Genomic DNA, 26519 nt, shown 5'->3' with positions numbered 1-26519 from the left:
GCTGTTGGTTTAGCCCAAACATTGCCTCCAGGAAGGGCACATTCCCACCCTCTGTCCCGGGTAGCACGTGAACCTGCAGGCAGGGAATCACCACCCAGCAACAGCCTCTGCTGCTGGCCCTGGTAACATGCTAAATATAGCCGTATTCCTAGCTGCTAGCAAAATGGAAGGAGTCTGAAGGACAATATTCATCAGCTGCTTTGCCAACTACAGACAGGAGGGAAAAGCATATGGACAGCGCTTCCCAAGGCTTGAAACATGGCTATTAAAAAGAAATCATTAAAATATTCTATAAGAGTCTCTCCCCCCCCATCTTCCCACACACTCCCCACCCTTACAGTAGGCTGCTGGCATGTGATTGACTCTGTGGTGCCAACTCCAGTCATGCTGTGATGGCGCATACTGTAAGTGGCTGGCATCTGACATCAGCTAAGGTGACAGCAGTGCCACAAAGCCAGCTGCTTCAAGTGCAACACTCATGGCACACACAAATCCAGTGGAAAGACCTGCATTACACTTGGCTGCTTGGAGTCTGCTGGGTTGCACTGCGTCATCTGCATCTCAACCTGGAGGGATGCGGCTCAGAGCAGGCTGGGTGCTGTGCCAGGCTGGGGGAGCCTGCCCTCAGCATGCTGCACAAGTCCTCTTCTTGCTGCCTGCTGGACAAGGCTCCCAGCACACACCAAAGTGCACCAGCACTGCTGTTCCTTATGGGCTCTTTAATCCTGGACACCCGGAAGAGGTTCCAGAGCAGACACGTTTCTGGTTTCAATGACTGCACTGTGTGTCCTGTCAATCACCAGCAGCTCTCATGTGCAAAGCTTTAAGCTAATGCTGCTTTTCACACGCTGCAGTGGGCCTGTGCCCCAACTGTGCCGTCTTCTCCACAGCCACTGATGACGTGCAATGACTGACAGCAAAAAGAATTAGAAGAGACCAGGCAGGAAAGGATTTCCATGTTGTGCACAAAGGCAGGCACCAGAACACAGCTTGCCAACACAACTTCTCCCTGCATGAAGCAGCAGATTTCCACCTCCCCAGAGGAGCTCACGGGGAGGCACATTCGGAGATGGGCTGGCTCTGCTTACTCAGGGCCTGGCGCTCTCCACTGCCCATCCCCACTCACAGAGGCTCTTCTTTGAACTCCCCACCTCCGGGTCCAAGGAGCCACCCCCCTGAGGCTGTGCAGGCAGATGGGAGCTGCGGGAACCAGCCCTGGTGTTACTGCGGCCAAGCTCAGCTCCCTGCAGTCACCTGAGAGCTGTTCCGAGTGATGCTCTGAGCGGCAGCAGCAGCATGTCAGCTCTGACCCAGTGCTGTGCAGGGCAGCAGGGCCATGTCTCTTGTCAGGGTACAGAGGACAAGAGTCTGACCTGCCTTTCTACACAGCTTCAGTGGAAAAACCAGAGTATTCATTGCACGATCCCAGGGCTACAAGTGCTCCAAAGACTTGTCACTGAAACAGCAACTGGATTTCATGGTTTCAATGAATGTTGGGTCAAACCTTTTCTGAGCAAGCCTAGACTTGATTTTGACTTGAAATGAGGGAACCTTGATGTTATAGAATGGTTTGGGTTGGAAGGCACCTTCAAAGCTCATCCAGTCCAACCCTTCCAATGAGCAGAGACATCTTCAACTAGATCAGGTTGCCCAGAACCACATCCAGCCTGGCCTGGAATGTCTCCAGGTTATGCATGATTTCAAGTGAAAGCAGGTGACTTTTGGCAGCTACAACAAGAATTTGGGGTTCTTTTGAACCAGGAGCTCAAAGCAAAGCTCAGTGGCACGTGAAGTGGAAGCCCCTAGAGCAAGCCATCTGCACAGTTCCAGTCTGCCCAGTTGTCTTCCTGCAGCAGTGGGGCAGAGCCCTGGGACGTCAACCAGCAGGTAACAATAACTGCAGGTGTATGAGCTTTAAAAATAAGTTACATTCCTCCGCAACCTAAAAACCAGGCAGGTCAATACAGGCACTTCAGCCCAGGCAGAGTCTACCTCAGTGTCCACTGAGCTGGATGCAAAAGGAATGGGAAGCAGAGACCAAAATCCCTGACTCTAGGACACCAGAGCTGCTCCCCAGGCTCCCTGCTTCACGGGGTGACTGCTCTGCTGGGACGTTTGTGCCCTGCAGGGAGCTGGGAGGAAGGACAGGGGGAACAGAAATGTCAGCATCATTTCTGCTGTGCTCAAGTGCAGAAAGAAGCTGCCCACGGCGAGCTGAGGGACTGCTGAGCCAACACTGGCCTGCAACACCACCTCTGCCAGCCCAGCCAACCTCTCCATAGACACAGACAGGGCTGGAGAGCCTGTCCCCGGTGTGCTGCTGGCTCTGGCTGTGCTGATGCCCCTTCCTCCATCACAGGACTGGAAAGCACCAAGCGCTGCGACACAAGACCACACTGACAGGGCAATGGTCATCTACCTATGCACAGCGGCACAGGTCAGCAGCAGCAGCACAAGCAGGCGACAGGCACAGTTTCACCAGCATATTTAAAGAGCATCCTAAGCACATAACATTGCTTCCCTCCCACCAAGAGACAGTTGCGAGCTGCAAGTGCTGGGAACACACAGCTGCACAGTGTGCACAAATCCTACCGCAGATGCAGGTCCTGTCAAACAGTGTGTATAAACCTGCAAAGCCTTTGGACAGGGGGTTCTCCAGATCAGATGCACTCCGCCGGGATTCAGAGAAGCTTATCTAGGACTCTCTTACAGCCCGCAGCCTCAAATCCTCTCTCAAGCTGGGTTCTGTTACACAGCTCAAGCCAGAGCAGCAGAAAAAACCAAAGCAGAGACAGCAGCACTCCTACAGCCTCGTCTCCCTTTGTGGCATCCTCCTTCCATCAGGGTTTCCATTCCAAGCTCTTTGTTAGACTGTAAGGGTCTTACAGACTCAGAGCAGTTATGCAGTTGGGGAAAAGCCCTGTAGCTCCTTCATTATGCTTTTACATCTTGACAGCTCTCTGAAGCTCTGTTCTCCTGCCAAGCTCTCTTCATTCAGACCAGTGGTATGCTCTGCTACACTCAATGGAAAACAGGGATTGATTTTCACATTCTGGTTACTGGAACACATTTTGCTTGCTCCAAGCAGTGGCCAGTCTTTACCAAGTCTAAGAAATACATATTAATAGAGTATGGCACTATCAAAGTATGTTTTTCATGAGCTACAGAGCCACAGAGCAGGAAAACGTGTTTATGTAAGAGATTCCTGCTTGCAATGAGCAGTAATCCCATTCCACAGGAGTGGAATAATGACTTCATCAAGCTTTTCGCTTTTGTACCCACTGATCCATTCTGATCAGGCTGCGTTCTGTGAGCTACATCAGTCTGTTACCACCATGGGTTTTGACATGAGGTTAAACCAGCATAGAAATAGGCTCAATTTAGAGCTCCGAACTGATCATTTTCAATGTCTTCCAAGTATTATTCCACTGCTCTCCCAGGTTCAGGAACGTTAAGAGCACAATAAAATAGGTTTCTTTAATACAGTAGCAAAGAGAGGCTCTCTCCAAGTGAAATCAGCTTTAGAGACACCCTGGGCACGGCCCTGCTGAAGCAGCTGATCCATAACAGCTCTGAAGGAGCTCACTGCAGAGCATGTCCAGCCCTGGGATCACTGCCTGCAGCAGAGCAGGACACAGGGCAGGTGGCATCCTACAGTGATCATACTCCTGTGGGTGAGTGTTTCAGTGTGGGACTATCTGTGAGTAAAGAAATGGATTCCACCTGGAAGACAGAGGAAAAAACCCAACGCCATGCCTGTGTGTGCCAACCACAAACCTCTCATGCCAGCTGCTGAGCAATACTGCACAAGCACTGTATTAAAACCACCCAAAACCCCACAGAAAACTAACAGAATAAAGCTTGTCATGTCTTCCACCTTCCATCTCCCCTCAATCCTGCCTCTTCCGTTGCTGTTACACCAGCCCAGCTCCCACAGACACTGAGTGGAGTTTCTCCTGGGCCCTAAACTCCTTTTTCACTGCAAATCCCCTAATCCAATTCTACAACTTTCCCTGCCTGCCTGCCGCTGCCAAGGTCAGCTGGAGAGTGGCTGCTTCTGCCCCTCCTCTGCCTGCAGTGTGTGCTGAACATGGCAACAGCAGCAGGCAAACCACACATACACAGGACCCAGCAGAGTACATTAAAGCCCAGGAGAGCGAATGTTGAAGCACCATGCTCGTGACTACAAACACCGGACGTGTGACACCTCCAGAGCCCCATCCCTGGGGTTCACAAACAGGGAAGCACAGGGATTGAGAACTGAGCACCCAACCCAAACCCTCCCTCCTGCCCTGGGCAGGGCAAAGCAGGCTCTGAAAACATCAACCCAATGAAGCAAAATGAAAGTGCAACAGAAAAGCTATTTTAGCACTTGGCAGAATGCACCAATTGTGAGGATTAGCCCCAGTTTTGTTTGTGGTGGTGCTTTGCTCAGAAGGCAGCAGCTTCCTGGGCACAAAGAGACTCCTGGTTTTCAAAAAAACAATGAAAAAAAAACCTTAAAAAAAATAAATATTAATTCCATCTGGGCTGACAATTCCCAGAGAATCCTCAGTCTGGAAAAAATAACTGTGCAGGATGTGCTTCAGCCTCAGCTCGGAGGGGCTGCCAGGGGGCAACCAGCAGTGCCCTGGGCAGGGAGGGATGGTGCCGGGCTCTGCTGAGCACCCCACGGCCTCCCACCCTCACCCTGGCAACACCGAGGTGTGTCACAACAGGACACGACGGCCTCACTGTGCGTTACCTTAAGCCACCAGAGGAGGTGAGTGCACGGGAGGAGGCAGATGCAGTGATACAGGAGGGTGATGCCCTCAGTTGCCACCACAAGATTTGCTCCCAGATGTTTGTTAAAGCCCACAGTCTGATGCACAGGATGCTCTGGGGATGCAGCCCAGCACATTGAGGGGGGTCCTCAGCTCCTACTTCTCCTCTCCATCCCATTGCTTGACTCTCTTCACTACATCCCATTCATCTCTTCCCCTTGCACACCAAAGCTCACCCCTTCAACCACCTTCTTCCACAGCGGTGCCCCTCAGGTTCACCAAAGCCCAAGCTTTGTCCTCATGCTCCTGTTCCAAGCACACATGCGGGCAGGTTTGTGCAGAGCATCCCACCTCCCCTTCACTCCACCTTTGTGGAGATGCTACCAGGGTACCAGGAACAGGGCTGACTGCGTGCCACCAACTCCATGTGCTCACACTCATCTCCAAGAAAGGTCCCTAAATCTTTCTGGTCCATGCCAGGCCTCAGATTTCACATCCCTGGTAATAATGAACTTGCTGCTGGTCAAAGGATTAAAGGTGTAGATACAAAAAACACCTTTAAGAGAACTCTGAGCACAGCAGGCAAGGACCACACATCTCACATGGGCTCTGGCTTCCAAAGAGGGCACGCAGGCCAAGCAAGCTGAATCCCAGCCCTCCATCTAGGAGGCTTGAAGAGAAAGGAAGAAAGGAAAATCCCAACAAAAAGCAAAGCCTGCCTTGCCCTAGGCAAACATTCCACCTCAGGCAGCTCCTGCACTGATCTGCTTCAGCGGGTGTTTGGTACAACCTCTGCACATTGAAGGCACAGGCACAGAGGGGATTTTCCTTTGAAACAAACCCCTTCAGAAGTGCTCTTCAAGCAGAGCCTGGCAGTACAAAGCGGATCCGTGCTGGTCTTTGCTACCATCTCGAGTGAGAGGGAGGTGAAGGCAGTGCATGTGTGGTGCTGCTGAGGCCGTGACCAGCACAGCAAGCTGCAGCAGCCATGGGACGCTGGTGCCATGGGGTAAACACAGGGGCCCACGGTGCCAGAGCTGAGGCACTGCCACCGCTGTGGGCAAGAGGAGAAGGCGGCAGCTGCACAGGTCTGGGCTCACACTGCTCACTGAGACACGTGTAACTGCAGTGCACGTGCTCTGGTCACTAGCACCAGGCAGCAGCCAGCTTAAGGGACAGGGAGCCAAATTCTGTGCCAGCATCTGAAATCCTGTTAATTTACGACGGATTTACTAAAACAGCCTCAGCCAGAGCAAAACTTGTACAAGTTGTAGTTACAACACCCCTCATAGACCCCTGTGCTCCCAGTCTGTACCCAGACCCACACTCCCCATCTCACCCAGCCAAAGCAGATCCATGCTCTTGTTCCTAAGTACGTACGATCAGAGAATAAACCCTTCCCAGGCCACTGCATGTAACACGGAGCAGCCTGCTCAAGGAGGCTCTGCTCACCCTGCACTCCGCACTGACCTAGAGACCCAAACTTCAGAGTCACTGCTGTGATGTTGTGTGTGTGATGTGTGCAGTTCTGGTGTCCCCAACATAAGAAGGACACGGAGCTGTTGGAGCAAGTCCAGAAGAGGCCATGAGGATGATCAGGGGCTGGAGCAGCTCCCATATGGAGACAGGCTGAGAACATTGGGGCTGTTCAGCCTGGAGAAGAGAAGCCGCGTGGAGACCTCAGAGCAGTTTCCAGTGTCTGAAGGGGCTAAAAGAAACCTGGAGAGGGGCTTTAGACAAGGGCCTGTAGGGACAGGAGAAGGGGAATGGCTTTAACCTACCAGAGGGGAGACTGAGATGAGCTCTTAGGCAGAAGCTCTTCCCTGTGAGGGTGCTGAGGCGCTGGCACAGGGTGCCCAGAGAAGCTGTGGCTGCCCCATCCCTGGCAGTGTTCAAGGCCAGGCTGGACACAGGGGCTTGGAGCAAGCTGCTCCAGTGGAAGGGGTCCCTGCCCGTGGCAGGGGTTGGAGCTGGAGGAGCTTTAAGCTCCTTTCCAACTCAGACTAGTCTAGGATTCTATGTACAGGCCAAAGACCCCAAAATCTAGCAAGAACAGTCTGTTTTCCCTACATAATGCCATCAATGGGGATTCACTGATCCAGCATTCTGCAGAAACCATGATTTTGGACACTGAAAGGTTAATTCCATGTAGCTGCAGATTGGATCTGTTCCTTCTCCTGTACCAAAAGCTGTAGGACAGGACACTGAAAGGCTGTACAGCCTTACAGGGTGCACGGATTCACTTTCTCCTGCAGGATGCAGCTTTTGCCCTGACCTACATACTCTGTGAGTGGCACTGGTGGAAGTGCCAGAACAGCAAAGAAAAGAATGTGTCATGTGTGTGCATGCATGTGTCCGTCTGCCTGCCCAGCAGAACAACAGGAACGGAACTTGTCAGGACTTTTCTTTCATTTGCTTGGCTTTGGGGAGTTTTTAATCACTGCCAGGTTCACTCACTTGGGTTTGAGAGCACAACAGAAAAGCTGGGGGAGGTAGAAGCAACTAAAGTATATCCATGCGGACACGGTGGCTTAGTTGGGCTTCCGTCACACAAAGCAAACTGATCACATTCCTGGGGGGTTTTCCTTCCCTTTCCAAACTCCTGCCCTCAGCTTCTGCTCCAAGCTGTTTGTCCTGGTCCCGCTCGATGGGGCAGCACAGTCTGCCTGATGCTCCACCTTGCAGATGGGGAGGAATGACAGGATTAGCTTTTAAAGGCTGTTTTCCATGAGAAAGCAACCTCAACAACGTGACTTCCTGAGACAGGCACCTGCCTCATGCATTTTGCTACTGCCACTGACAGGAGATACCTTCAGACACAGCACAATCCCTTCCTAAAATGGAAACACCACCAAAACCCACCAAACCTTCCACTGCCCTGGTCAGGCACAGCCAGGACGATGCAAACGCGCAGCTGCTTTTAGGTGAGCTGGGCCCATTCCGGGCGAGGAGAGATTTCCTGCTGCAAGGAAGAGTGACCTTTCCTGAGGACATCTGCAGCCAGAGCTGCAAAGAGGCTCCAGTGTCATTAGCAAGTCTGGAATGCAAGACTATGAGTGCCCAGGGCAGTGAACACCCGGCTGGGCAAAAATGCTCTCACTCCAACAGAGATGGATGGGCTTGTGGTAAGGCCCTGGTGGAAATCCCTACACAAGCTTCTGTGCAAGTGCCTCCGATACAAAGAGAAGGAAAATGAAGGGAAGTGCTAACCCCTCTCCTGGGGCCGGGCTGAACTCTGAAAGGATGCTTCGACCTGAGAGTTAGCACCATCACAACATCAAAAACCAATTCTCAGCGGTGTTTCTGTCCTAGCTAATGGGAGTTCTATTCCCAGTAAAGACCTCTTCAGATTTTACATTAATGTGGACTCTTCAAAAACCCATGCAGCGAAACACAAAACACTCAAAATCCTCTTAATTCAATCCGTGCTTCATCACACAAGGCCACAGCAGGGGATTTGGGGCTGTGGGAATACAAATGCTCAGATTACCACCCAAACACAGAATAGGACGGTCCCAGTCTGAAGAGTTTTCAGCCAAAACACACCAGACTTGGTGGACAAACCCCTGCAACCCCAACCTGCACACCAGCCACCCCGTGCTGCCCTGGCCTTGCTGCTGTGTGCACTCCTGCCTCTGCAGCACCAGCTATAAGCTGTCCTGCCCATTTGCCTCTCAGCTCCCAAAGGCGCTCCCCCTGCTCCTCAACACTCCCAAGGGTGGCTCAGGAGCAGTGTGAGTGGGCTCTGGTGACAGCAGCATGCCACGGAGCTGGCACGGAGGCTGTGCTGGTGCTGCAGGGTACCCTACGCTGATGAAGCTGACAGCGATGGTGGCAGGGGTCCTTGCTGCATCCCTGAACTCCAGGGCCCTGGGAGCTGCTCTGCTCCTCCCCGGAGTCCTGTCCACCTCTCTCCCTGAGGGTTGTCTCTCACAGCTCGGTGAAGGTTTCAGACATCCCTGTCCTGCCTTTACCAACTCTGATGGTTCTGCTCCTAGTGCCTTGCTCCAGCTCCCAGCCCAGCGTGCATGGAGGCTCTACAGGCTGACACAGCAGGGAGCTGGCGCCTGCAGAGAAGGAACCATGATGAGTACCTAACTACTTCATCTGCAAGTGCACCGGATGCTCTGAGAAATAACAATCACTGCTGAAGCAACAGGAGAGGAGGAGGGCAAAGACTATCCAGGCTGCCGTGTTCAGTCACTGCAGACATCACACCTAACGTCAGGGACAGAGAGGACAGGAGCTGCAGGAGGGCTCAGGGACAGATAAGCCTGGAGGGGAGGAGGAAACAGAGCAGAAAGGAGAAACAAGGGCATTAGGATAAGCTGCAAGTCTTGTGCCACGGGAGCAAGATTTAGGAGGGCTCCTGCAGCAGGAGCATCTTTAATGCCTTACTCTGCAGTGTGTGTTTGGGAAGGAGCAACATCCTCCAAAGACAACTCTCTGTCTTGGAAATCCGCTGTTCCATGAAACAGGATTCCCTCATGGGGAAGAAAACACCTCAAACACCATCACCTCTACCCTACCTGGATGGTCCTCCCAGTCCTTGAAAGTTCACCTACATGCCCAGCTTTCAACACCCCCCTGCCCTGGCTACTCCAGCCCTGCTGCATGGGCTGCAGTGTCCAACCCTTCGAGGTGCTCACCTCCTCCTGGTGCTCAGTACCTGCAGCATCCCAGCGAAGGAACCTCAGGAGCAGAGCCCGAGCACCACACACAGCACAGAGCTGCAGGAGCCAGCACATGAGCAAAGCAGCTTCACTCACACGCTGAACCTCCAGGAGCTGCCAGCACAAGGGGAAAGGCCGGTCAGGGGGATTACACACTGAGGTTTTGTTTGCAAACTCAGCCCTTGAGTCGGGGCTCTTTAAGGACCTAATCCCCGTGTGACCGTGCCCAGCACCAGCCGTACCCCTGTGGATAATACGGACTTAGGGAAGCACCATCTAATGAGGGCCGTGCTCTCGGGCAGGCTGTAACCACGCTGTGTCAGTGCTGCCCCAGCCTGCTCCTCCGACCCAGCCAGGTACCACACAGCCCCCCTCTGTCTGAGGGCTGGCTTCTCTCCATACACACTCAGAGCTGCTCTCTCAAAGCAGACATAAGGAGACAAAATAGCATTAAAGCAGCACAGTTTGGGCTAAAGGATTAAATCCTGCTCAGAACCCAGTGAGGGTTCTTCTCGGCAGAGATGTAGTCATCCCTAATCAGCAAAACTCGGCTGATTCAAACACTCCAGTCTGTAGTAGCTGTTTTAGGACTTTTTTTGACACCACGGTAGGAGAGACCAGCTAAAAGTAAGCACTGTGTTCATGCAGAGTACGTTCATACGTTTAGAGGCAGATAAAACTCAGTGCACATCACCTACCAGTCACCTGAGTGGCAATGCTGTGGGATACCACACACGTTCTAGGAGAGGCTAAGCTGCTCCTAGGTCCACTCCTGGGACTGCTCACTTGAGCGGAATTTGTTTCCACTTTCTAATGGTGCTCTGTGCACCCACCTCAGCCAGGGCTCGGGCCAGCAGCGTCCCCAGCACCCCGCAGCAGGAGCACCGAGTGCTTCTTTCTCCTGTGTGGCCAGGTTAATACAGAGAGCAGCTTGTTTTGCACATGCACATCCCACTGCTATGAGAGAAGAGCTTCCCCCTCAGAGCACAGACTGCCACCTTCCAAACGAGGTCAGCCACTGACCTCCCCCACCACCACTGACCTTATTAGCACCGATCATGGATCTAATAATACCCTGCACTGTAAGCAGGCCATCTGCTCTCACACTGCACTGCAAACCTGGGTGAGTGCTCGGGCTGAGCACACTTGCATCCCAGCAACCCAACCATCCCCTCTCAGGAACAGGCACCGTCCCACAGCTTTAAGCTAAATGATGCAGAAAGGCACCTCCAGCTTCCCGCTTGGAGCTCATGAACACAGAGAACAGCACAGGGCATTGCCTGGGTGCTGGCACAGGAGGTGAAAATGTAGAGTTAGAGGTTAAAAATCCATCGCTCCAGCATCACAGCCTCTGCTGGGGGGGACACAGAGCAACCATGTCACTGAAACCCAAACCCAAGGCCAAACACTACCCAGAGAAGCAGAAGTAAAGCACCCAGGCTCCCAAGAGCAGCAATACTTGTGTGCTATGTATCCTCTACTGCAGGGACAGCAGAAAGGTTTTACTGTAAGTTGAATACTTTCACTGCCATTACAGGAGAGGGGCTTCTGTAACAGACAGCTGAGCTTCAGAACTCATCACAGGCTGGTTTGGATTCAACGGACCTTAAAGCTCCTCCAGCTCCAACCCCTGCCACGGGCAGGGACACCTTCCACTGGAGCAGCTTGCTCCAAGCCCCGTTCAACCTGGCCTTGAACACCATCATCACCATAAATGAATCTAAACTAATTTAGAGGAGCCAGGGCTTGAAATGCTTACTCAGCTGGGACATCTGTCTACAACACCCCGAGTCTTGTTACTACAGCAGCTCAGCTTTACTCAGCTTTCAAACACATTCCCTTTGTGCTGCTCCTGCGAGGTCAGAAAGCGCAATTAGGCAGAGACTGATATTACACCACTTTGAAGCAGCTTGCATCATCACAGGCTTTGAAAGCTGGTTTCCCAGATCCCTGGCCTTTGCTCTAATCAAAAGGCCACAATCAGACATGGCATAAGAGGCTACACAGAACAAGGGAAGGTGTCAGTGCCTGGCTCTCTGCTCGGCTGTTTTACGAACAGCAATAAAACATTAGTAAGTCATAAGTAAAACCGTGCCTGGATGGGGCAACACCCACCCAAGTGCCTCACAGCATTTTAATACCAGCAGAACAACATTTACAGGGGCAGATCTGCAAAGAGCTCAGCTCCTCACTTGGAAACCCACCACTGTGGCAGTGCTTTGTGGCAGCTGTCAGGCGATGGGCTCTCCACCAAGCCTGATACGTCCTGCTTGTATCTGTTCTGAAGCTTCAAGCAGCTCACTTGCACGAACGCGTGTTACTGCACCCTGCTTCAGGTGGGTGACCAAGAGGCAGAAAGCTGCTGTCAGCAAAGGGATTACCTCGAGTGATGCTACCCTGCTGACGAAATCCACCAGCTCCACGAGCCCATTCAGAGTCATTCTCCTTGAAGGCATCTTCCACTGCCTTCCCCTCAGCTGCCTCTGCTAATGCAATCATGAGCAAGAGCAGTGTCTGGAGCAGCTTCAGTGCCACAGCAGTAGCACAGGGCACCATGGCCAAGTGTGGCTCATGTTCACAAGCATCCTCTTTACCCCAAACTCTTTCCAGGGATACGGACTTGCAGGTTATGAGCACCTCATCGAATCCCAGTGGTAGCCACCGGTCCAGATCACGGCTGGAAGATGCAAAGCTTGAACCTCCTTCCCGAGGTGGATCTGTCCGTGCTGAGGTGTCACTGCTCACTGTACCAACACACACCTGCAGTGCTGCCCTGGCCAGCCTCTGACTCAGAGCCACAGGAGGGAAGCGTGAGCACTACCATAGCTTGTTAGCTGGGCTTCAGCACCCATCCTCCTCCTCCTCCCCTGCAGGGGAACCCCTGGGGCTCGCAGACACCAAGCTGCACTCACACTGATCACAGGCACAAAGCCTGTGCTGGCACATCCAAGCTGGGAAGCAAAGAAACTCCCCCAAACTGGAGAGACAACAGTGGCAGAAAGGAAACCTCTCCAGGCATTCCTCCCCTCTGGAGAACGGCCAAGGAGACCATTTCCCTCTCTCTAAACCTCCAGCACGAGGAGCTCTCTGCTGCCCACAGGAATTCTACAGGGCTTAAAATGAGGCTTAAGTATTCTGCAGAGTGGAACCTGGGTCTGGAGGGCTCTGCTCTGGCACAGGGAAGCCAGCCTGGAGAGCAGGAGGTGGCTGCCACAGCCCTGCAGCGCTGCAATATGCCCATAAAAGGTTTCAGAATGCATCTGCTTAAGCACACGCAGCAGCTCACAAGGGTTTAGAGGCACATCCCCAAAGAATCTCTCTCCTGCTTTTTTAGGCAAGCGTGAGCAGCAGTCAGCAATTTACCATCATCTTCCCAACCAGAAACCCAAGGTTACTCTTGGCTGGTATTAATAACGTAAATACTGCTGGCTGCATCCAGTGGGGATGGTGGTTTGCTCATGCACAGACAGAAGGCTGGGGCTGGAGCAGAAGCCCTGCATGGCCAGGGCTGGCTGGTGAGGAGAGGAGAGGCTGTCAGGAACCCCAGTGCTGAACTGCTTGGCCTGTCTCCCATGGAGGCTGCCTCCAACACGCAGCGTCAGGAGCAATCTGTGGCTGCAGCTCTGGTGTCCAACTCTTTCCAGGGAACATGCACACGAGTCTGGGGCCCAAGAGAGAGCTGTAATGAGCTCAGGAGCTGCAGGAAGAAAGGCAAGACCAGTGGTGCTGAACCTGACCCAGGGATCCCAGGCATGCAGCTGGCACCCCAAAACACGGGGTAACAGCAAAGGCATCTGCTCCTGTGTGGGCACTCAGATGGGGTCAGCTAACCCTGCTGCAGAGGCAGTGACCTGCCACAGAGAAGCAGGGGACAGCAAAGCATTAAACCAGGACAGCAAGACTCACCAGGGGTCCGATGGCACCTTTCAGCTGTCAAAAAGTCACCAATAAATAAAGCAAAACTAGTGGGATATCAGAGAGACCCATGGGTCAGGGCAATCCCCAGCACCCCAGAGGATGGGGGAGACTGGATGGAGCAGCCTGAGAAGGGCTGGGGGTGTTGGGTGAAGAGAAGCTCCCCATGACCCGGCTTCAGAGAGCGCTTGAGCCCAGAACCCCCCCATGTGCTGGGTGCACCCCCAGAGCGTGAGCAGCAGCTCAGGGAGGGGATCCTGCCCCTCTGCTGTGCTCTGGGAAGACCCCTCCTGCAGCCCTGATCCAGCTCTGGGGCAGCAGCACAACTCCTTGGAAAGCTGAAGATGCCTGGGGAGGTCACACATCACCCGAGTAACCGAGGGACCTCAACTGAGAGCATCTGCAGCCCAGACACCAGGGCAGGCCTCGGAGATGCTCAGCCCCAGGCACCTCCAGGTGTGCTCCTCCATCCATAGTCTCCATCCCACAAAGTGCCACAAACCTTTTGGAGCCACTGCAGAGCACACAGAGCACGTGTTCCAACTAAATGACGCAGTGACAACATGGAGCTTGCTGTAGGCAAGGGATGTGCCTCAATAGCTCTCCTGCCCTCCCTGATGTACCGCTCAAATACAAGAGCCACAGTTCTTATCAATAAAACTGAGTCTAAAAACATTTCTCCTGCTTTCAGATGTTTGACTCAGTAGTTATGAAAAGCACTTAGGATGTGCTGTAGGACACACACAAGCACGAGCCAAGACAGAAACTGCTGCAAATCCACTTCTCATCACCTATGCAGGTGAGTGACCAAAGAAGTGAAGGTGTCTCACAGAGGTGACCTGGCCCAACACTACTCGGTTGGTGCATTTGCAGCCCCATTACACTGAGCTGAGACACGCAGTTATAATGCCTCCAAAAATACCTCTCTGGCTTGGTTTGCTTTCTTCTTCCCCTGTAAAAGCGTAATCGTGTGTGAGGTCTGGTGGGTGGTTCAGTTGTTTCCGTGCTTGGAGTTTATTTAAATCTAGAAGATTTGGTTGCAAACCAGCAATAGAAAGAATTCTGGTGAAGTCAGCATAAACCAGGTACAAACCAGCAGGAAGGAAATAGTAAGAAGGAATAGATATAGAAGGAATATAGATATAGAATAGATATAGAAGGAAATAAGGAAAGAGTAAGGAATAGCCTTAGGTACCCCAGCTTCGAGATCCTATGGTTTCCTATGGAACCTATGGACATTTACTGTCCAAGCACAGTGAACTTCCTCAGTTGCTGTGGGACTGTGAATACCACTACCAGATAATAACACTTCTTTTAGAAGACAGACAATTCAGACAAAACTGTACTTTTAACTCCTGATTTCACGCCTGTTCAGACAATCCACCCTTTATATAGATATATATATATACACACACAGAACTGCTTTGAAACATGCAATAGCTTTAGGATGTCTTTTAAATTAGACCTTTCAAGATCAAAATCCAGAGCCCTGGAATGGCCATGATTTTCTGTCTTTCAGAATGCCCTTCACGCCTTTGATCTGCATGTGGAAACACCTACATTCATAAAGCAAATCAAAGCATAAACCCAAACCCCACCACACCTCACCAAGCTGGGCTTGGACACTTTGTATTTAAGCTGTGAGTCCACAGTGCAATACCCAACCAGTGAGCAGAACAAACCAAGGCCTCTGGGATCACCCAAGTGTGCATTACCCACACGCTTTTATAGCACAGTGCGCTATCTCCTAATGCCCCATCTCTCAGCTCACCGCTCCATTAGTGCTTCCAGGGACCAAAGAGAATGCTATGCTCCTTCCTGGCAGCTTTAGAAAGAGAAGAACAAAGCTAAAGATTTGCTGAGGAGTCAGACAGGGTCACACCATGCTGGCCTCATCCAGCCTGCACAGGAAGGTTTATGACTTGAGTGCTTGTGGACAGCCCATCACAAGCCTTGTACCAAGCGCCATGAGCCAGCAACCCATGGCCAAAAGCTCTGCATGGAATGGTGCACACCAAGCCTGGGAAAGCAGCTGATGAATGACCCCAAGGGCCACCACTGCAGAAGGTCTCAGAGGTGCCTGGGACCTGTCAGGAGCACCACAGAGCACGAGCAGCCCCTGTGGCCACTGCTGGGTGGGTGGCAGGCTCCTGTGCCCCTGGGCTGCCCTCCTGCAGGCAGTGCAGCTTGCCCTGCCATTCACATGGGTTACTGCAGACAGCACTGCTCCTCCAGAGTAACGAGGGGAAGCACGAGCACAGTGAGAGCTCTCCTGGCATCTGACTCCAATCTGTGAACAGCTCCTCACAAGGAACTATTTTTAAGCTTCAATCAATCTGCTTGAGAAAGGTTCCTTCTGCTGCCTACAAATATGCAAGCTCCCCCTTTGAAGAGCCACAGCTCAGGACAGCAAGATCCAGCCCTGGACTTCCCCCCTTATCAAGCTCTAGTATTTCACTGCACAACCATACAGTGCTCCTACAGAGCATGTCCTGGTGACCCCACCTGAGCATCAGTGAAGCCCCACCACCACCTTCAGAACCCCCATGTGTTCTTTACAAGCTTACAGGCAGCACACATTCACCCATCAAACAACCCACACTGCAGCAGTCTGCTCCTGGAAGCATCACTGCTCCCAGCACCGCACCAGAGGCAAAACTGCTCCATGACACAGAGGGAACAGAAGGCAAAAGTAAGATGCAGTGACTACAGAAGCTGTGCGTGACCTGACCAGGGAGGTGAAGCCATTGTGGGCTGGGTTATCAAAGGTTCCTGTAGGAAGGCATTGTTCAGGCTTAAGAGGTCTGTGAGAAAGAAAACAAGCACCAGCACTACACAATGGATGCAGATAAGCAACCTCTGAACAAAGCCCTGGGCACTGCGAGACAACTGGGAAAGGAAAACTTATTAGCTGCAAGCATCCTATATCCTGTCTCCAAGGGAGCAACACAGATGTTCTGCTACTGCAGAGTGTGAGGAGATGAAAAGAGCACTGAGCAGCTACCGAGCCTTCCACAGGGAAACACAGAGACACCCACAGGATGGGCAGGAAAAGCCTCTTCTTAACGGGTCTGAGAACGTAACACAGAATCACAGAGCGGTTTGGGCTGAAGGGACCTTAAAGCTCCTCCAGCTCCAACCCCTGCCACGGGCAGGGACAACCTTCCACTGGAGCAGCTTGCTCCAAGCCCCTGTGTCCAACCTGGCCTTGAACACTGCCAGGGATGGGGCAGCCACAGCTTCTCTGGGCACCCTGTGCCAGCGCCTCAGCACCCTCACAGGGAAGAGCTTCTGCCTTATCTTCAACCTGAACTTCCCCTATTTGCGTTTGAACCCATCACCCCTTTTCCTGTCACTACATCTCCCTGGTTACCAGAAGGGAGGCCACTGTTATGCCCACAAGTCTCTCAATGCCACTGCAAACATGGCTCTGCCAGCCCAGTGCAGCCCAAGGACAGAAAGGCCTTTGTTGGAGAGGTTAGTCACCAGGGTGGTTATCTCCACTGGGAAACACGGTGTGTGCACACACGCAGGGGACTGCACTGCTCTGTGGCACAGCACAACCAGGGCTCTGCCCAGTGGGAGCTACTGGATCCACGGGCCTGAAGGAAGGAGGTGCTGCGAGACCCACTTCTTGGCTGAGAAGTGGGATGTCGGAACAGCCCCATCATGGGAGGAGAGTCTGAGCTCTCCTCCCAGTGTACTTCCCTAAGCCAGAGCTGCTGGCTCCCCACAAGGCTTTCCTAAGCCTGAAAGAATCTGGAAAATCTGTTCCCTGGAAGATTCAGGCCACTTCAGTAGCACAAACTGGGCATCTGCTGCTGCGTCAAGAGGAAGCTGCTGCCACAAGAACATTACTTAACAGGCAGTTACACAGGAAACACGCTGAGCTGCCGATCAGACCCGACTCCTTGACTGGGTTTTTTTCTTTGCTTTCTCAACACTGTATTCCCCATCCCATTCCCCACTGCTGAAGTGGGAAACCTGTTTGCTATGCCAGTGGGTGGGATTTGATCCCAGCTGCCCACTGACTTAATGCTCCCCAGGATGCTGCAACCATCAGGCAAGCCCTGCGCAGGGCAGGGTACCACTCCACACAGCAGAACAGCACTCCTTCCACTTCCCAAAGAAATGCTATCGAATGGAAACGTGTTAATCTCTCCATTCAAACTGTCTGCAGTGCCACTGGCTACAATTCAGGAGTTTCAAGGGCACAAAGGACATGACTTTATGTCCCTCCAATAGAAATAGTTTTGCCTCTCGTTGTCAGCAAACAGCAATGCAAATGAACATTTGAAAGTCACTCTGTAACTAAGCCTCGCTGCATATAATCAGATTAAAAAGAGCAAAACCAAACGCAAACAGGAAGCATGAGCTTCTTGGTAAAAGGGAACAGAAGTGAAAATACAAAGAAGCCAAACAGTAATAAAACAGGTAAACCAGCGTTAGACTGGATCAGCCCCAGTCTGAACCTGGGCATATGTAATTCCACCATTTCTGGTACTCGTTACGTTCATGACAATAAACCCAGATCTCTTCAAGCAACAGCTGAAGTTCAAGAGAAAGCTCTGAAGCTTGTAAAACGTACTAGATTCCTTCTAGAACCTCAAACAGGTTAAACACTCATCAAAACAGTGAGCGTCACATCAGGAGCTCTCTGAAGCAACCGGTGATCCAGCCATACTGTGCCAGGGGTTTGACCATCCTATTGAAAGCATCTTTGATAACCCACACTCTAGAGAAAAAGGCGAAAAACCCCATCGAAACAGCACAAAGTGGATGCTCCTTTCCTGAGCACCATGGTGAGGCAGCCCCAAACAGAGATGCCACCTCCTCCTGCGAGCCCCTATCCCCCTGCCCCAACTCAGCCCCCAGGCACTTGGTCACTTCTGAAAGTCACCCCTGGAGCTCCAACAGTGACAAAGCAACCAAGAGCCATTCACTGCCTGCAAAATCAGCTCCACAGAGATGAGTGCTAGCAAAAGGCTGGGCTGTGACTCGGCCAGGCCTAGCAGAACCACGGCATTCACATGTCCCTTACAGAAAGCCTTTTCCCAACACCCATTTTTCTTGGAGCAGCGCTCTCCAAATATTTTGGCTGTTTCCCATCCACGGGCCAGTGTCTGAGCGCATCTGCAACTCCATCTCCAGGAAATGCACATGAAGCTGATTCATTATCTTAAAATGCTGCTCTCGTTTCTGCTCATTAAAAGCACATTTCAGAGCCCGGCATCAAATGCACTGCCCATGTGCTCTAGACATAAATTACAGCACTGAGTTCTCTGCTTCCCTCATCTCAGTTTCACTCAATGCCCACGATCTCCACTTTGGGAACAGCTTTATCAGACGTGAGCTGCCATTGGAAATGGTGGGTAAACCCTTCTTCTCCTGCGATGCATCAGGGCACTGACTGTACCCTGGATCTCAGCAACTACATCCCACACCAGCAGCATCCTCCCTGCAGGAACAGCAACAAAGAGTGCTTGTGCACACCCCGCGCCCCAGCACGCCGAGCCATTCCAGAGGGAAGGAAGAGCAAGAGAGCTCAGGTAATGCATGCGTCAGTCCTCACCTTTAGGGAGTCAAAGCAGGCAATAACTCGACCGTTTTCCACGTGGCAACTCCGTGATGGATGGGCGAACTTGCACTCTGCATCAGACCGAGAACAAGTTCCTCTCTGAAACTCCCGACACACTTCTAACGTCAGCCACTTCGTATCCCGCACCAGGGAAACGTTTACAGCCATAGTAAAAACCAAAAGTGACCAAGCAAGCGAGGGCACCCTTCCTGGGGGCACCAGGTACTGCTGAGCTGCTTGAGTTTCTTCTTGTTTGTTTAAAAAAAGGGTAAAAAAGTGAATTCAAGTTAAACGCGAAGAAATAACTAACTTGTTGCTTTGGTAGAACTCCTATTCATCAGCACTTAGGTTTTCATTTAAGTCAAATCGTGTTTCTCGAAACAAGAATTAAACATAAAGCCAATCATAAAATAGAAATCTTATCAGAACAACTGAAAATCAAATGAGAGGCCAGCTCCTAAAAGTGCAATTGTAGAAGTTAAAATACAAGTGTTAGATTTTGTGCCACTGCCGGAGTTACTTGCAAAGAACTGGCAGACTTTCAAACGGATTCTGTGCTCTCCAGTTAATGGTTTCAATTATTCTTGCAAAAAGCATATGCTGTTGGCAGCACTTCAGTTTGTGGAATGGTCTCGGTCCTTGGGGAGAAAACTTCGTTTTCTGGGGGTATTTTTTCCTTCTATTTCTTGCTTCTAAAAATTACGGTTCACGAGCATCAAAACGAGCAAAAGGACGTCTGATTTCTTTCGTTTTGTGGGGTTTTTTTCCCTTTTTCTTTTCAATATTTGCTACATACTCGGGGGCAGGAGCAAACTAAAACCGAATTAAAATGGCTGAGCGAGCTGCGTGTAAATGTGGAGCAGAACCGAAACCCGCGGGGAGGCTGGAGGCGCTGCCGTCGGGGCACGGACCGCAAGCGACGCCGGTTAAACAGAGCGGGGGGCGCGGGGCAGAGGGCCCGAGGCAGCGATCCAAGCAGCGGCGGCTTCAGGAAAGGCACTTTTCAGCAACCTGCGGGGAAAACAGAAACAGAATGAGGCGGGAGCCGCCGCGGCTGATGCCCCCCCTTGCCCTGATGCCCCCCTCCGCCCGAGGGGCGCGGGGCTGCCCGGCCGCCATTGCGCTACCGGGGGGCATCCCCCGCACCCAGCGGCGCCTGCGAGGAGGAAGCGGCCAATGGCGTTTACCGTTGTAGCAGTAGGCACGGGCGGCCGACCAACAGCGGAGGCTGTTTCATAGCGGCGCAGGCTGGCACCGAGAAGCCCCAGCGGCGCGGCGCGGCCCGGCCCCGCAGTCAGCCCGCGCGGAGCGGGGAAGGGCGTTTTGCTCTTTAATCTCTTTTAATGGAGGTCCCGTCCTCCCCATGGGCCCCTCCCCTGCTGTAGGAAACGCTCAGGCAGGAAAAGCAGCCGGTGGCTTTCTGGGAGACAAAGCAGGAGCTGCTGCGGCTCAGCCCCACGGCTACTGAGCTCACCCATCACCGGGGCAGAGCACGGGCTGGCACATGAAGACTGGTCTCACGGTCGCTCTCCTATGGATGCAGCGCCTACAACACTAAAAGCAAACGCACCAGGTACACCTCAGCTACACACACACACGGAAAGCATTAACTCGCTGCTCCCAGCTGTAGTTTTCCACCAGACCAAAGGCAACTCAAATTCCTCTTGACTCCAGCAACTCGTGTTATACAACAAGCAACTCCCAGTGCATCCCTAGTCAAGGCTTCCTTGGCATCCACTAAAATGTTAAGCTGTCCCTAGAGCTTCCCATTCTAATATTAGCAGTACCAATGCTGCTTGATAGGATTGGACTGTTTCCCATCTCCCAAAATCCATCCCTTTTATCTCCCGAAAGCACGGCCACCCAGTTTTGCCAACACTCCACAGGCACAGGATGCTGCTCGTGTGACTGCTATTAAAGACTCGAAGCTCTCGCAGGAGAAGAGCCTTCAACTACAAGAAAAGGAAGCTTAAATTCCTCCTTTATTATTGGTGTGTTATTGCAATTACACTGATCAGTAACCGAAGATTACTGGAGCTGGAAACAATGGAAACAATGCTCCCGAGGAAGTGTGGGAAGAGGCTGTCAGCAGCAGCAGGGGGTGGGGCACAGAGGCCGTTTGATTCACAGATCAAATTATTTCACATTCCAACCAACATTCGTTAAAGCCCTGTTGTGTTTTCCAGGCTCATCAGAGTCAAGTTCACAACAAAACCTGCCCAGGGCCTCGCAATCTACCCGCAGCATCAGCACAATGGTTGGTGTGACCCGTGCTTCTGGAAGGACCTTTGCGTTTCTGCACATCAGGTGGGAAACAGAGACTGCGAACATCAGATTTGCTGAGTGTGTTTCAAACTTCAAAGGGAAGGGGGAAAAAAAGCACATCTCGCCATGCTTGTGTCTTCTGGGCTTTGTGAGGAACAGAGATGCTCTAAATCAATTCCAGTCCTGCAACTGGGGCAAACCCCATCCATTCTATTGATGTGTGGGCTCCCTGTCCAAGTCAGCTCGGCAAGCAGGAAAAGATGTGTGGAAACCTTCTGCAGGGAGCGAGGGCCTGGCTGGGTGCAGCTCCTCAAAACAAGCTAGAACAGGTCAGCTCTGGGTGGGGATTAGAAAGAATGCTCCCTAGAAGCTGCTCCGAGCAGGCTGAAATACAACCATCTTGGGGATTAAGTGCCTGTTCCACAGCTCGGACTCCGAGGGTCACACACACTTACACCAAGATGTAGCATAGGAACATCGGCCATTCACTTCCCAACCTGGAGAAATCCCAAGGACCAGCGTTCATTCTGCTCTCGTTGATGTAGCTCAGGAGCATACGCGTGCACACACACACTGGTACATGCCTGCTCTAGGCTGCTCAGTCCTCAAGATGAAGGGAATGGTTTTAACGGAAGATCGATGGAATGAGTCCTACAAAACACTGAACTACAAACATTAAGATATTCAGATACATGTAACATGGTTGGTTTCTTTTACAACTCTTAGAGGGAGGGAAAACAGAGGACTGAAGAAAGACTTGCCTCTGTCCTGCTGACGGAAACAGCCCCCTCTGCCCCACATCCTGCAGGACACACTCCTCTGATCAATGTGCAAGAGCGAGACAAGAGGCATATCCTGTGCTATGGAAACAACCCACCCTCCTGTAGCAGGACAGACTTATCTCAGACCCTGGGACAAGGGCTTTTGTACTGGAGGGAGCCAAATAAATGAGTAAGTTTTTAATGCCAGGGCCCTCAACCCTGCAGCCTGCCCAGGCAGACAGCCCAGCACATGCTGCCCCATCACTGCTTTGCTGTGTGCTCAGGAGAGTGCTTCAGCACATGCTTAACTCTGAGCATGCTGACAGATCAATGGAAAGAAGAAAGCCTTCACCAAGCATGTACTTAAGTGCTTTGTTGAATGAGGGCCTAAATAAAGGAATCTGCTTCAGAGGTTTGCCAGTGCTGGGAGGGCAGCAAGCACAGGCAGCAGTCACTGCATTTCAGCCCAGAGGAGCACAAGCTGGGCTTTTCTGCAAGTCAACAAGCAGAGTGTTTGGACTGCTTCAAATCCCCTCTCCATGTGGCTACGGGCGAAGCTGACACACACACACACAGGGCTGCCATCACCCCAAAGCTGTATGCTGCTGCTGCACCATGACAGGACAACACAAACAGGAACCCACTGACACTGCCAAGCTTCAGTTCTCCACGTTTCAACTCCTGGCAGCAAACAACTGTAGCTATTCCCACCATGATGCATCCTTACAATTCCCTTGGTTATCCTTTTCTAGGGGACAGGCAGGGTAATGGGGATGGGGCAGATGACAGCAGGATGATGGGACACTGGCATTTTCATCACTTTGTCCTCCCACTTATATCAAACAGGAGGGATGAAAGCATCCATGCCAAACCCAACATACTGCAAGGATAAAAAGTAGCTCCAGAGAACACAGACTTCGTTAGCGTGCAGGAAATACAACAAAGGGTAGGTGCTGCCTTTTGAACCCCTCCCAGAAAGGCAGATCCATCCAGCACAGCTCATCTCTTCCACTACCAGATGGGCCCAATCTCATTTCAATGGCAGCAGCATCAAAGCCAGAGCGAGCAGCACAGCAGAGAGAAAAGCCTGTGGCTTTATCCCTGTAAGGAAACTGTAATATCCCTGAGTCCCTGCTCCAGCGTCACTTGCTGGGCCAGGCTGTAACTGCCTGAGATGCAGGAGCACGGGGCTTGCTCCACATGGCAGAGCCAGCCCCGCAGCTAGTGAAGGGAATATGGGCAGCGTGAGGAGCAGAGGTCACAGCAGGGCTGCCTGCAGCGGACCTAAGATGCCCTCGCCACCTGCGGTAACGTGAGGACAAACATGTTCACTTGCTGCTTGAATTCCTCCTGCTTGCCACAGAACCAGTCCTCTTCCACTGACACCCCTCATGGATGTCAACTGGTGAGGATGCTTCCTGACAGCCGAGTTCAGAGATGGTAATTTATGTGACAGGGTGGATTCAAGCGGCTCCCAAGTGTAAATGATGCTATTTAAGAGTTTGGGGTTTGAGGAGAAAAGCCTGGCTCAGCAGCAGGGTGGGGGGGATCCTCACTTGTTGTTTCTCAAGTATTTCCAGGTCATGACCACTTGGACGAGAAGCACAAGTGCTGCTGCCCTGACTGACAGCCCTGGTGAGTGACATCTGCACCTATTCCCTTTCCTTCACCTGGGGTGAGCAGGGACAGTGTGAACAGTAAAGGAACACTGGAGCTTTCCTGAAGTCAAGTTCCAGACATACCCTTTCTTCAGCATATGTGATGCTGTCCACGCTCCCCTCCTCAGTATGAACCAGCACATGGCAGAGGAACTGAGGTCTCACCCTGAGTCCAAGCTCAGCCCGGTACTGCTGGGCTGCTGCATTTTACGCAGGTGTGCAGGTTAGAGCCAGCCAGCCTGGATGGGCAGACAAAAAATTCACACCTCGAGTCTTCCACCACTTTGGGTACAATCTGCATCCCACTCCCGAACCAGAAATGTGTCCTGAGTATCCAGATATTGTCAGAGCCAAGAGAAGCCTTTTTTATGGCCTTTCCTTAAAGCATTAAATTCAGGTGCAGCACAAGTGACACTTATCAGTCCTTGCAGCCTTGAGATGATTCTATAACCTTGGCTCTTCATGGCACCTGAATGGGTTCAGAACAGCTTGGTGTACCCACCACCCCTCCTCAATAACCCAGACTGGAGGACACTCCAACAGCAGTGAGATGCTTCCATTATCAAACAGTGTTCCAGATAAATGCTATGTTCCTGGAAACACTGCATGGCAAAGAGAAACAGGAACAATGTAAATAGCACATTGAACTATTTTGTTCTGAAAGAGAAACAAAAGTCTTTAGAACACCACCACCATCCAACAGCATTGACACATTCCAATGGAAAACCAAGTCTAAGCATCTTCCTCAGTCCTTCCTTTCTCCTGAACACACGAGAACACACCTTCATCTAGGACCCACAGAGCCAGGAACACAATGGCATCAGTTCAGCTGGCTGACATCAGAGCAGCTCATTCTGGGCCTTTGAAAAGCCCATGGCAAGTGAAGTGCTGCCATGATGGGATCACAGAGAAGCTTGGAACTGCTTCAGAAGTGCTGTTCAACAGCAAAACGCCCCACACAGAAATACCACTAGGTCCAGGCATTGATCCGGCACTGCTGAAGTCCCATTAGCAAGGCTCTTACCCTGAATCACACAAACCAGCCTGGAGACCCCAGTTCCTCTGGCGCTGGCCTGCCAGCTCCTGCCCTGCCCCATGCAGGCTGCGCACTGGGGACACGGCATCTCCTCCGCAGCTCCTCCTCTCTTGTGCACTTCATGGGCTGCAGTATCGAGCCCAAAGAAGGTCAATTAATTTTCTGCTGCCTGCAAGAGGTTATTTTTGCTTTCAAATTAGAAACTAATATTCTATTTTTTGCTCTGGCCCTCATACTTGAAAGCAAACACTTTGGGGACACAGCAGCACTTTAAATATTTCCTTTGTGAACATTCTGTACCTGGACACTTTCTCCCTCAGGGAACAGTTTACTTAAGGTAGACCTTTACAGCCAGGAGAAAATAAACCTCCTTCTGCAGTTACTCAGTAAAGGAGCAGGTTTCCCCCACCATGGCCATGCATGGCAAGGTTCTGTCCAAGGTCTAATGGAGGCCAGGAATTACCATGATTACACATGGATCACACCATATGCCAGAGTCAACTCAGCCCCGAGCTGACTCTGTTCATAGAGGATGGCAGAACCCAGCAGCCACATGTGCAACTAGAACAACCCCCTGGTGCTGCTGCAATGGAGAAGCCTCGCTGGCAGGACACAAACCCACTGCAGCAGTGGCACCAGGTCGGGCATGTGAATACCTCTCATCTGTGCTGAAGGAGCTACTGGTGCTCATCCTTCTTCCCCAACTCACTCATGGAGCAGCTCTGCAGTGTGGGTTCCTGCGGGTGACCTCTATGGGGAGACCAGCACAGGAAAACCCCTCCTGCTCCTCAGATGGGACACCGTGTCCCACCTCGCAGGGAGCCCACCAGCCTTGGTGGCACCCCAGAAGATGGCTGTGGAGATGCTCTGCAGGGTCAGCAGTGATGCTGCCCTTGGGAAGATGGATCCTCCATCACTCACCTCTGGGTGCTCCCCATGGCTCTGCACTGCCCTGGAATGGCCCAGGCACCTTTCCTACCTGGAGAGGTGGCAGCTGGGGAATAGTGGGGGGAAGAGCGTGGAAAGGGGAAAAAGAGAAACTGAAGCCCTGTGAGGGAAGGAAGCCCTTCACTGCAGGGAAACACAAAGTACAAACCCACATGGGGAACTTTATCCTCCCTTGCATACACGCAATTCACCACATTTACACCCTGCAGCACAATCACAGGAAAAATAAATGCCAAGTTTAAGGAAATAGTAGAAAAAAAAACCCCTTTCATTATGAAATCGGCCATTCCTCACTGAGGACTGCGATTGCTCCTATCCCCTCAGCTGCCTGAAACCTTTACAGTCTGGTTTCCTTCTTCATCCTTCACATCCCAACCACCTCCTGGCCATCAAAGTTCAAAGAACTCCCCTCCCCTCCTGCAGGACGAGCTCTTCCCCGAAAGCTTCCACAGGCAGAGGGCTGGGAACTATTTGCCACTATGTGCTGGGGGGTTCAAAGCCAAAACTGCACTACAAAACCATTGCAATTCAAGGAGCTTTTTGTTTGTCTTTGAGCACAGCCACTGAAGCTGCTGTGCTGCGCCCACACGTGCCTCAGCAGAACAAATCCCTTTCCATGGGCTGCATGTGGCGGGTGCTTCAAAGGTGCTTCAAAGGGAACTCCCCTTGTTTCCCTGAATAGCTTTGTCAGAACAACCACACACAAACACTTCTGTTCTTTTGGGCTTTTGAGTTCCTGCCATCAGCTTATTTGGGAGCAGTCAGAGGACAAAACCCCTTTCCGAGAAACCTGGAGAGAGGCTTTGGATGAGGGATGTAGGGACAGGCCAAGGGGAATGGCTTGAACCTGCCTGAGGGGAGACTGAGATGAGCTCTCAGGCAGAAGCTCTTCCCTGTGAGGGTGCTGAGGCGCTGGCCCAGG

The 26519-nt window shown here is 52.0% G+C and overlaps 1 protein-coding gene across 10 annotated transcripts in view; it reads right to left on the bottom strand.

The window, feature by feature from the left end:
* Positions 1 to 26519, bottom strand: part of MBNL3 (muscleblind like splicing regulator 3) — a 77081-nt gene that overhangs the window by 26907 nt on the left and 23655 nt on the right. For all 10 annotated transcript variants that reach the window (XR_013957513.1, XR_013957514.1, XR_013957515.1 and 7 more), the window contains exon 2: positions 18924 to 19940. Coding sequence is in view for 7 of the 10 variants with exons in the window: in XM_080624584.1 (XP_080480710.1) it covers positions 18924 to 19097 (174 nt within the window). In the remaining 3 variants the exon portion in view is untranslated. The remainder of the gene's footprint in view (positions 1 to 18923; positions 19941 to 26519) is intronic.

This window comes from Psittacula echo (genome assembly GCF_963264785.1).
Source record: "Psittacula echo genome assembly, chromosome: 8".
NCBI lineage: Eukaryota > Metazoa > Chordata > Aves > Psittaciformes > Psittacidae > Psittacula > Psittacula echo.
The sequence above is the reverse complement of the archived record's forward strand: the minus strand, read 5'-3'. Positions and strand labels throughout refer to the sequence as shown.